The following is a 12,836-nucleotide window of genomic DNA, read 5'->3' as shown; positions in this document are numbered from 1 at the left end:
GTGCGAGTTATCTCGTCCTCTTTTTGCATGGGTTGGTATATGTTCAAAGGGCGCCCCCACTTGTACCGCTCGAGAGTACTACCGGCAACGTAACACAACAAACATACATATGTCATTTGTACGTTATCGTCTAGGTGTATCTTCCCCGAACTACCAGCCGTTGAGTCTACATTGTATAATAAAGAAGTTATAAACGCTAGAATGTTCCCCCGTTTTTGACGAGTATACTCGTTCCTGGCGCCCTCAGCAACACCCTGTGGGCGAGTATACTCGTCGCTGGCAGCCAACGTGTTAAAGTAAACGGTAGGCTTACTGTTATCTTAGGCTGGCTGCCCCAGCAGGGTTTTTTTTGTTTTTGTGTTTTCAATAAATCTAACATTTGGAATTAAGCAGGTGCACTAATGTTATTTTCTGGTAAATATTTTTTTACCTCTCTATGCTGCTAGTAAGGTTAAACCTGTATCCAAGATTGTTGCCCATACATTCCCTACAGGTATTTAGCTCAACAGGCTGCATTACTAAGCATGAAATCCCCCTTTGGCACCTAGTGGAGGTAGGGACTGTGCTCTTTGGGTTTTACCGGACTTAAGCACATTTTAGAAAGTCTAAGAAAGGTGGTTGTGTAGATTTTATTACCATACCAAACCTTGTTGCATGAATAACTCAATAAAATCACCTAGTCGCTTTTCATCCATATAAATGCCATATGCTGTGTTTCCTTCACGGGCAAGTGTGCATGTTGCTGTATTGAATATCAAGCGCCCACTTTCTTGTTCAACAAAAACACCTCAGGACACTATAGCCGTTTCCATCACATCTGAAACAAGTTCACCAACATTCGCAGAAACTCTCAAAGGTAGTGGTAAGGAAACCAAATCAGAGCAGGTACGAAATTTTATTTTATTATCACAATTTTACTTTCAATCATATGCTACAGTATATTATTATGATCACAGTTGCTAGAAGGCTGATACCAACTTGGAATTCCCACAAATATACTTACTTTAAGTCATAATATTGCAACGCCATCTGCAATAAGGATCTTTTCAGCATGCATGGTTACTATTATAAGCTGAGTAACTAATACATTACCTCAGACTCACTTGCCGGTAGACCTGCATTGGTAAAAATGGTGTTCGCAACAATATATTTGATATTTTCTAGCACCAATGCAAACATCTGTGCATGGTTTGCCACCCATTATTATAAAAATGTGGGTCATGAGTGAACAAGTTTGGGAACCCTTGATTTATCTGATTCCTCTGAATGTAATGGTGTGTAGGGCTCAGGGGATTTTGCATACTTATCAGATCCATATTTGACTAGTATCTATTATGTTAACTTGGGTTTCTTAAATATTGCCAAATGTTAATTTGATATTGTACAAAAAATTACAAATTAAATATAGGTAGAAATTAAGACCAATTTAAGAAGTTCCTAACTTTTAATAAACAGTGTGTGTGAAAAGCAACTTCTTCAGAGTTGTGGTCATGTTTCTTGCGGAAAGAAAAAAAAAGAGCTGAATATCGTGCACCAAAAATAAAACACCACAATTTTGTAAACAGCATGAAATGTGCTGGCTATGCCTATATGAAAATTAGCTTAGCCTACTCAATACACAATAGTACAATAGTACTGTGTAGGCATAATTCTGTAATTTTGTACAATAAAAGGAACATGATATGGACCTATTATAAGAAGGACATACAACGATTTCCAGCTAGCGTGACTAATTAGCCTTCAGCCAATCAGCGATAAGCGGTAATTGGAAACTTCAAAGCGTTTTCTTATCGCAGCCCGCTCTCGCGAGTGCCTTTTGAATTAACTCATCTTTTCCGCCTATAGGACACCCTCTATCGGTGAATATGGAACGAGTGGAGCAACAAATTTTACTGACGTCGTTAGTTTGGGTCCATTTGAGAATGAATTTGACATATTAGGTGACCTTTAGTGTTAGCTTTTTGTGTGCGGTGGATCGAAAATTTTTCGTAGCTACAAGTACCAAAAAACCGAATTTGAATACGACTTTTTGTTAAAAAGTTACTGAGATTCGAAGGTAAGATTATTTAGTTTGTTTGTGATCGATTTTTCTAGAAAAAAATGAGAATTTGGTGCCATTTAAATGCATTTTTTAACCGTTTCTCCCGACTTCTCCACAAAACACATACGAACAACAGTTGGATAAATTACAAAACTTCATTGAAACATGGTTGTTTTATCTTTACAGTTCTTTACAAAATTTTCATAGTGATTTTAGGTGATGGTGGTTCTATGATGATATCGTGATATGTCGATTGTAGAAATGACGCATCTGCCTGGTTATCGTGACGTTCATAGGCTTCCCAGGGCCTAGGCTAGGCCGGCCTATCTGTAATCTAGGCCTTGGCTTCTATCTTCTCTTTGTTGACTGTAATAATAGTAGGCTATGCCCTAGGCCTGTATTTTAAATATTAGGATAGCTAGTTAATAGGTCCACACTCCTACACACATATCTAACCTGTATTTTTATTGTGTGTATTTATTCAGAATGTGTTTCATGTTCTTTTTAAGTCTCTCTATTGTTGAATATGATTTGTTCATCATTTAATAATAATATGTTTAAGACCTACATACAGTATCTATAATAATTAATATTTTGCTTGTTTTTCTCTTTGTATGTTGTTGTTCAGGAAATAAAATCATTATTGATGAAACTGTATTGCTGATGATAATGTTTTAATTGTATGGTATAGAATAAATGAATCATAATTTTGCTTTTCCACAGTGAATTTGTTGAGTTAAGCAACTACCATACTCTACATCTTAAGTGAGAAATTCTGTCAAGACCCGGTGATTGAGAATTCAAAGAAGAGAGGTGCTGGCGGCTGGACTACCAACTCAACACGGCAGTTTCTACTAATGCGTTACAGCTTAAGGAAGTAGCGTGCCCTCAATTTTCTTTCGCTATCCTTTAATAGCAGACGATGCTGACTCAGAGAGACCTCCGCGCGAAGTTCGAATTCCCTTACTATGGCTACCACCTCATAGTTCGACAGTGTTTTCTACGAAAATACACTGAGTTGAAAGTGTTAAAAACGTGCACTGCATTGAAATACGTTTATATAATTGAATTGGACAGTGAAAAACAAATATATTTAGAATACAACTTTTTATCAGTTTTATTTTTGAAGAAAATTCGTAATAAATATTGAACAGCGCCACCAATTCAAACTGGATGTAAACAAAAAAATTGTCGGCAAAATCATCGTAAGTTTTCACTGTTTATCTTTACATTAATAATACTACAGAAATTTCATCGATGCATTCTTTATTATGAATTATCCATTGTTTATTTTAACTAGGTTTTACCAATAGTTGATGGTTAGATTTTTAATAACGTTTAGATTAACATACACCTCCGAATTATTATAGGCCTAGGCCCTAGGCCTAGCTCAGATCAACAGTTAGGCGGGCTTCAATATGGCCTAGGGCCTAGACCTTCAGTACTTTACCTATAAACATACAATTTTGTAATTAAATTAATGGTACTTTTTTAATTAGCATTTGTTTAATTAACATTGTTACCAACAAAACAACATGGTATCCAAGTATTCAGGTTCGAGGTACTATGATGTGTACCATTTATTTCATTTTTAAAATTTCACATACAAAATTCAGTAGAGCTTATTTCTAATTACAGTGTACAATAATAATGAAATACCTATGTGCTAATTAATTAATGTGTTAATTAAATAGTTAAACTAGAACAATATGAAAAAGTTCATGACAGGTCTATTTTTTTTAAATCAAATACATGTCTGCAGTAATGGAACGTGCACTTTGCAGTCTATGCCGCATTTGTAGTAAAAAGTTTAGAGAAACTGGAAAGGAACAAAAGTACAAAGTGAACAATTTTGTAAAGGAACCTGATTAAATTATTTTCAGTTAACATAACAGAAGAAAAAGATTATGTACACCCACACTATATTTGCAACACACGCCATCCAAAAGGGTGTCTTGGACAAACCAGCAAACCATCATTCAATTTTAGAAAGCACCACATTAAATGCGTCACATGTTATTTATTAAAAGAACAATTAAAAACTGGTCGCAGACAAAAAAAGAAAAGCGTGATAAACAAAAATAGAAGTGAAATTGGACAGTTTGTCAATGAGTCTTGCATATCTTACACAGCATTAAGTGATGGATTTCAATTAGCAGATGACAACCTTTCAACAATATACAAATGTAACATTTGCAACAAAGTTATGTCAATTGAAAGTGTTGCCACTAAATGCAACCACTTCTATTGCAAATTTTGCTTAACCCAAGCTTTCAAAGCAATTGGGCGCCAAACAGTACATTGCATTATGTGTAATGCTGATCTCAATGCACAAGACATAACTGACATACCACCACTTGTAGTAAATGCATTAATAAACGTCCAATTAAAGTGCAATACATGTGCAGCAAATCTTAAGCTACATGAAACAAAACAACTTATTTGCATGACCAGCAGAGAAAGAGCTTTCCTTTCTATCAAAAATACAGTGAAGGAGATAGAAAATACTGCATCCAAAAGCGACGTTTGCCCCCCTGAACTAACAGGACTTGCACACAGTATTGTGCAAAGATTTGAACAATGTAATGGCAATAAAGACCAAAGGAAGAGTAAGTATTTGTTTTAAAGTTACATAAAATTTACCTGCAATACTACAGTAATTAAAAGTGAAATGAAATTTAAAGAAGGAAATATATTTTTAAAAATTTAATTTCAGTTACAGTACTGCAGTATTTGTTATTTCAACAATAAGTTTAAATTAGAAATTGTATCATCAGTAATGTGGTACTGTTATTACTTTAGCCACTGGAGGTAGTAGCCAAGTCAAAAAACCAACAGTCATAGTGAACTAGGAGAAAATTCAGACAATGGATGCCAAAAGGTGCCTGGCAATTATGAACGCGTGCCGCATCAACTGGAATCAGCAGCGTAATTTAAGGAGGTTTGTCGTACTGTGTAGTTGTTTTCATTAATTGTTTACATAATATAAACTTTACAAGCATTAAACGTTAATCGATTATAAATTTCTTCCTTTTTATTACAGATTTTGTCCAAGAATTTTGGCCTCAGAAAAAAAGATGAGGGCCTGCCAAGATGATATTATTTCTGACTACCTTGTTAAGTCAAAAGAGTACATGTTCATTAAGAAAGAGGGGGCAAACTCTATTGGAGGTCTGCTGCTGGAAGAAGTGCCAGTTGTTAGAATGAGAAACATCAAAAAACTCATTTTCGAATACCTTGACAAATACGACAAGTATGTTTAGTTTCATGTTATTTGCAAGACTGTTTGCACAAAAAAGTGCCCGAGCCCTTATGAAAATTAATGTAACTGTGATTAAAAATTGCCCTGTTTTCTAACAAACAAACAAGTATTAAAGTGTGTACTGTATTGCCATTGAGATTTGTATTACTATTGATACAGTCCTCACATGACATAATTCATGTTCAAATCTTGAATACCAACACGGTGGTAGCATTTCAATACTTAGAGCATGTACTTTCTTATACATTAGTTAATTGATACATAAATAATATATCATGTATAATAATTAATATGTACATATAAAATTTAAAAATTATTGTGTACAGTAAAATAAAATTTAATTAAAATTGAACTACTGTATACACTGTACTGTAGCCAACAGTAGTGTAATAACGTTCAATATTTTTTATATATTATAAATTTTAGTCATTCAAATTTTGCATTATTTTTCAACCTAATACACATTCAATCTCTACAGTGTAGTAATTAATGGTATTAAATCACTTTTTCTTTTTTAGGTCTGATGAAAACTTGCTTAGTTTCAGTGAAGGGGATATATTTTGATAAAGTTTGGTGGCGACAAGGGTGGGGATACAACAAAGTTTGAAATTCAGTTGTGCTGTCTTCCCAAACCAAATTCACTGGAAAATGTAATTGTGGTGCTAGTATTTCAAGCCCCAGACTTCACCGTAAACCTTCAAAAAGGTCTGGCCCTTATTATGGATGAAGTTATCGATAGAGAAGGGAGTGTGTGGAAATCAGAAAGGACAAACAAGTAAGTTTATCTATTTTTATGATTTGACAGTTGAAAACAAAACATTACATTACATGAATTTTATCAATATTGAGTATAATTAATATTCAAATATTGAATATGACGTTTAAATTTTACAATTAAAAATTATTTTTCCAGGAGTCACACGTTACAATTGTTTTTCTTCTAGGATTACGAGTTCTTGTCTTGTGTTTATGGACTCATTGGATCTAACGGTAATAATTATTTCATTTGTATTTTACAAGATAATAATAATTATTATTTATAAATAGAACATAGTAATAACAAATATTTTAATTGTTAAATATTGTAATATACTGTACATTTTTAAAGGCAAGTATTCCTGTATATACTGCTTGATAACTCAGCATGGAATAAAAGATGGTACAGGAAAATGTTCTAAAAGGACCTTGGACAGCTACAATGATGACTTTGAGGAATTTTTTCGGAATGGTAGTGACCCAGCAAAAAGCAAATTGGTCTCCCATAGTGTAGTCAGAAAACCTATGCTCAACATCGAGTTAGATATTAGGTTAGTATACAAAAAAGAAAAAAAATATATATAATTCCTGGCAACTCTTTATAAAAACAACTTGTATATTATATTGTTGAAGTTAGACAAGGTTAGTAAAAATGACTTATTATTAGTGGTCACTCTTTAACAATTGAATTTTTTAAACAATACAGATGCTTACCTGAATCAACAAATACTTTTCTAATTCTGACACTAATAACGTATATTTTTACAGGTTTCAATACCTTCGCTACAGATCTCATTTGGGATATTTAAGAAACTGTTCGATATTTTAGAAAGAGATGTCCACGATATTGACTGTCAAATATTTTATTTGCAGCAGAGGACTCTTGGTCCAACTAGTAAGTATGTTTTCAAACATGTTATGTACACTCCTTGAGAATAGTATGCATTCCAAAATACTGTACTTTGATAGATTTGTATTCTTTTTCAGGTGATCATGAGTTGACAGACTTCGAAACAGCCATTTCAGAGGCCGCCACAATTAGAAATAACAGTATTACTGAAATCAAATCCTTGAGACGCTATTGAGCAGATGCGGGATGAACTCCCGTTATCAATCCTTGCTAATAGTGATGTGATGTCCAACAAAGTGGCAGGCATCTGCTATGAAACTGCTGTAAAAGAACAGAAGGTGAAAGACTTGGTAAGCTAAATTATATTATTAACATAATAACATACAGTATAATAGTAACAAAAAATTGTTTTATTATTATTTAATATTAATAATAATAACAACAATAATAATAATAATAATAATAATAATGACAATAATGGCACCCCTCTATTATAATGTTTGTAAACTTTTAGTATTTTTTTCATCCCCTTTTTTTACAAGTCCAGGAAAATCATATAGATCAAGAGCTGAAATTCGCAAGTGGCCCCTTTGGCAACAAGTATGGATGATGTTTTGCATGCTAATAAAATACCAAGACAACAATATCATGGGAAAAGCTTCGTTGGAAATCATGTTCACAAAGCCTGCAAGGTAAGTACTGTACCGTACCAATAACTAAATTATTTTTGTAATTGAAAACAAATTTTTTTTATTTCATTATTTTTTTTTAATTTTTTAGATTAACATCATTGACAAATTGATGATTGGTATGAACTCTGCCCTTCAAAATGAGCTAGAAGAATGCCCGATCAGCTCAGCAAAAATTCTAAACACAGCGTTAGAAAAAATAAAAAAGAAGCACACAACAGTTTTTGAAACATTTGCTAAGGTACACACGTTAATAAACCACACAGTTCAGTTAATTCAACTGAACTGAGAGAATATGGTAAGAAACAAATTCACATTTTGCATTAAAAAAAAATAATAACTAGCTTTTTGTTAAAGTGTTTTCCAAATTATATGTGCATTTTTTTTGTTTTTGACCCAGAGTCAGCAATCAAGAGAGTATCGAAAAGTTGCAACCAATGTTAAGCAACCAAAGCTACATATGCTGGAACATCATTCAATTGAATTCATGAGGAAGTGGAAGGTTGGTCTTGGCTTGCTGTCTGAGCAGGGTGGCGAACTAATACATGCAGAATTCAATCGCCGTAAAAGATCTGTATATGGATTACGAAGTCATCTCGACCAAATTATGTCCGTTATGAAATCCCACCTGTTGTTCACATCACCAGACATACAAAATGAGATATCATCATTGTCAAAGAAAAGAAAAATTGAAGAGTGATCAATAAAAAAAATGTATGTGTAAAGTGAGTAATGAGTTAATAATTAATAGTTAATTCATTGTCTTGCTTGTCTAGCATTGACTCAGTATTCAGGCACAATTTGAAAAATGAAAATAATTATTTGTTATTTAAAAACATCACAATTTTAATCTTTAAATTAAGGTCATATCCTGGAGTTTAATAACACATTCTATAAGAACAATGAGGCTGAAATTGCTTTAAAATGAACAAAATTAGAACAGATTCAGGCTGACGTAAAATATCAAATGAGATTTTTATAATAAAGAAATATATGGTAAACCAATAAAAAATAACTCCAGTGAAATTCTTTTGGCCTTGCATGTACCTTATGTGCACTAAAGGTGTGACTATGTAATAGAAAACTCTCAATAATACAGTACAGTAATATACTGCTGTACAATATTGTTTATCTTTAAAAACTCCTATTTGCGATAGGTATAGTCTCGGCAATGTGTTAATTAGGCCTGGCCTATTTATTGTATTGTGTAATATGATACATGAATTTGGAATAAAATTATATTAAATATACAGTAGTATTTAAAATGTTTACTTACTTATACCGAGGTATGAAACTTAAATAAAATGTAATGCATTAATTGCAGTTTTAGGGCCTATTGTTTATTTTATCAAATATTGGGGTTAAAAAAAAGGTTACTGCAAATTGGTAACGTAAATCGTTGGTAGTGATAATTAATTATCTTAAATTAGGCAAGTATTAATCGTTTTCAAAAGAGTTATATTCAACCATAAGTATAATATTCTGTAATGCAAGCATTCTTGGTAACCTCTTCAACTTAAGGTTTTTTTCCTCTTATTCTACCTCAATTTAGTACATATACCCCCCAGCCCCCGCCCAGAAAAAAGGATGACTGAAAAAAATTATAGTTGTTTTTAGTACATCAACCCCCACCCCACCCTAACCCAGCAAACAAGGAATTAAATAAATTATAGTTGCATTATTTAATATACCTATGTGTGTGTTTTTTAATAAAGTATGCCTACAACGGATATAAACAAGGCCATTAAAAGCCATGCAAACGTACAGTATGCACATGTGTTTTCACTAACAACACCACACATGTGAGATGCCAGCCTGCGTACACATGGCCTAACATCGTCTTTATAAAAAAAAAAAATTAAGCCAACAACTATTCATGGTGTTGGCATTATTGATTTCGTTTATAACTGAGAATCAAACATACACCAATGACTTTCATGTAGTATTATTATGAACAATGATGCGATGAAAGACCTATTACATACCTTTTTTATCTAAAAAAAATTTCAAACTTCTCTTCACCTTCCTCATCGGGTCAACTTTTTTTCTTTTCAGAGCCACCACTTTAACAAAAGAGATTTGATGCATTAAATGTGATAAATGTCACACTGGCCTTTGAAAAATAAAGTCTCAAAAAATATTTTTTAATTCATTTATTGTGCTATTACTGCCATCTCTGAATACATAATTATGTAATATTCATCATTTCAAGAAGCAATTAGTACCTCAATATCTCAACATAATATTGTATTTTTATTATTTACATTATTTATTTACACAAGCGATTACTATTCCAGCACCATCAGTCAGATTTCCACATACCTGTACATCAACACATTTACTTGGGCGATTCCTTTTCGTAAGCTTTTTTTCTTAGATTTTAAGGTACTGTTTTTTTCAATTTTGTACATGCATGTATATTTTTACAATATTATTATTACATCCATTGGTGACTCTCTAAAGCTTTCAGTGCACCTCCAATTTCCTCTTGGGTATAAACACTTGCAGGCCTTTCAGTCTGTTTTTTTCTGAAAATAAATATAAAATTACTGTATTAAAATAATAAAAAAAGGTAGGAAATACAAATAATTTAACTACTGCATGGTATTTTTTGTATTGGCCTGCATTTATTTGCCTTTAAATTAGGACACAAAACAAATACAGTACATATATAAATATGGCTACCTGCGGTATTTATTAATCTAGGTTTGTGAAAATAAATTTCCAGGCATCAGTTAAACTGGTCAATAAAAAACATAACATACATAAAAGTAGGTATGAAAACTGAAGTCAATCAAACAAATACCAAAATTATTAATACTACAGGTCCATGTTTTAGCCCATATTAGGCAAAATTTAAAAAAATACAGGGTACTTTTTTTTTACAGACGGTACGGAACCCGTCTGTTTCTCTGAGCTAGGCCCCTGTTACGCACCGTTTACAAGCCCAGGTCATCGCTAGGAAGGCTATTTTATTTGGTGTCAAGCCTATGCAGTTGAAGTAGTGGTACCACGTATTACTAGGCCTAGGCCCTAGTACAGTTTGGATCACCACATGCAATCATTTTATCCTCTGACTTCTGTTTGCATACATAGTGCATAATTGCGTTTCTGTTATCGATCTCTGCATCGTTGACGCAAAAATCGAAATCGTCCATACTGTATTCGTATTTTCATGGACCTGGTATTTTAATGTGTATGTGTCTCGATCGCTGAGAACCAGGCAGCCGAACGAAAGCCTAATGCGCATGCCCAGAAAGGCAATAACGTAAGAAATAACAGTACCGAGCTTATCTTTTCATAGTTTATTCCGATAAATATACCCCTCTCTTATCTTTTCGGAAAAGATGATTGATCAAAGGGCAATACTGCGTTGTATTTCCTTCTTATTAATAGGTCCATGATGATATCATTAAGGTTCTAAATCGGAACCCATGCAGTCATTGAAGCCACGTATATGACATAATCTATACACAATATGTGATTTAAAAGAATGCCTTCCCCTACTTCAAAATAGGCAATCCTGTCAAATTTGCCGAGGAGGTTTAAGAGGTGTTCACATACCTCGGCGGATCCAAATTGCATTCGATGAAAACTGAAAATGTGCTAAAATTGAATTTTAAAAATGGTACTGCATTAGAGGTACGTGTTAATTTTAACGCACAGGCCAGTATGGCCTGTGAGTTATTGTGATGGTGCTGCAAAAAAACATGTCATCAGTTGTAAAATGCTCTCATTCCTTCATTTTTAACTTGGAACCTGAGACAACTACTATACAAGGAAATTGGAAACGACTCCAGCTTTCCTTTCTTCTTTCAGTCCATCCCTGTAATTCGTTGATTGTAGCGAGCTTTTACAGATGGAGAAACAGATTGTTCGTCCAGATGAGTTTCAATTGGCATCGGTGTTGTTGGCTTAGCTTCAAGAACTTCAACGATCGGCAACCGAACACTTTTGCAGCCAAACGAATGCTTACAGCGCATGCGTAGTCCAGAATCACTGAACCATGTACTATGGATTTGTAAATTTTGCAGTAAATACAAAACCTTATGTTAAATAATTTAACCTGTCTCTTATACACATCTAGATGTGTATAAGAGACAGATCCTAGGTTGTACTCAATACCTTCATTGAAATACAAAATTTCAACAAAAAAAAAAACCTCCTGCCTTTAGCGTAAAACAGGCCTAAGCAGCTAAGTCTGAAGGGCTAGCTTGCCTGATCCCATTATAGGCCCCACACAAATTTGCTTATAATCGGGCGTTTTTACCTTCTTAAGTACGTATATTTTACTCAAACAACTTCCATGAGTACTTGGGTCATTCCGTGCCAACTCAACAAATGGGATGGCTGGGTACCGTCTCAGATTTTCTTGAAACTCGGATATAATGTGCACCAACATGTCTGACGAACAAACCCAAAATTTGACTTGCCAATTCTAAGTCGTAATTTTAAGGTCATACCCCTTTTTAGCTATCAATTATGACATATTTGTAAAGTTGCATTTTCAATTAGCCACATCTTCAAATAGAATAAAGATAATTAACTGAAAATTGATATCTAGACTTCCATTTTTAGACCACATTAAAATACCCAAATCAGTTATTAAATGGGTCTTGTGCAACAAATTATTAATATATAGTTGGAAATGTTTCACCACAAAAAATTCCGGATTTTTAACTTTTAGGGGGTAATCGTAGGTCAAAAGGTCATTCGGGACAAAAAATGCACAAAAATGCCTCATTTTTATGGTGACCTTTGACCCTGTGGCCAAGTACGCTTGTTGTTAAAACTTGAACCATTAATTAATTTACATATGATGATCAGATGTTTCAAATATCAGCTCGGTGTCTTTATCCCTTCATGTTTAAAAAGCGATTTTAAAAGGGGTATATTTTTCAATTTGTGACAGTATCAGTGCGTAAATGTGATAAAATTAATTTTTGAATAACGATAATATTAAAAATAATCTGCCTAGACCCTTGAAACTTATAATTCTAAAACAACTTTATGTGCTTATTTCAGACATGCAGTTCGTTAAGGGATAGTGTTTCATTAGTAAGATATGTCCCCCCAAAAATGGCCCAAGTGCAAGAATTGCGCAATAAAATTGTATTTACTGTTGATTTCAAATGAGCATAATATTATCTGTGTACTGTCTAGAGCCGGGAAACCTTTCATTCTAGGACAACTTTTTGTGTTGATTTCAGTTATGCAGTCTGTTAAAGGGATAAATTG

The 12,836-nt window shown here is 33.4% G+C and overlaps 1 protein-coding gene across 1 annotated transcript; it reads left to right on the top strand.

Annotated features, from left to right (window-relative positions):
* Positions 1-5,370: 5,370 nt before the first annotated feature.
* On the top strand, positions 5,371-7,565 carry LOC117119923. Its single transcript, XM_033264904.1, has 5 exons — positions 5,371-6,078; positions 6,248-6,293; positions 6,828-6,954; positions 7,047-7,259; positions 7,452-7,565. Exons 1-4 carry the CDS (start codon positions 6,023-6,025, stop codon positions 7,142-7,144), a joined length of 327 nt encoding a protein of 108 aa, XP_033120795.1. The 5' UTR covers positions 5,371-6,022; the 3' UTR covers positions 7,145-7,259; positions 7,452-7,565.
* Positions 7,566-12,836: the final 5,271 nt, after the last annotated feature.

Source organism: Anneissia japonica, unplaced genomic scaffold (assembly GCF_011630105.1).
Source record: "Anneissia japonica isolate Jap-2015-1 unplaced genomic scaffold, ASM1163010v1 scaffold288112_len223158_cov157, whole genome shotgun sequence".
NCBI classification, from domain to species: Eukaryota; Metazoa; Echinodermata; class Crinoidea; order Comatulida; family Comatulidae; genus Anneissia; species Anneissia japonica.
This window is presented reverse-complemented; position numbering and strand designations above follow the sequence as displayed.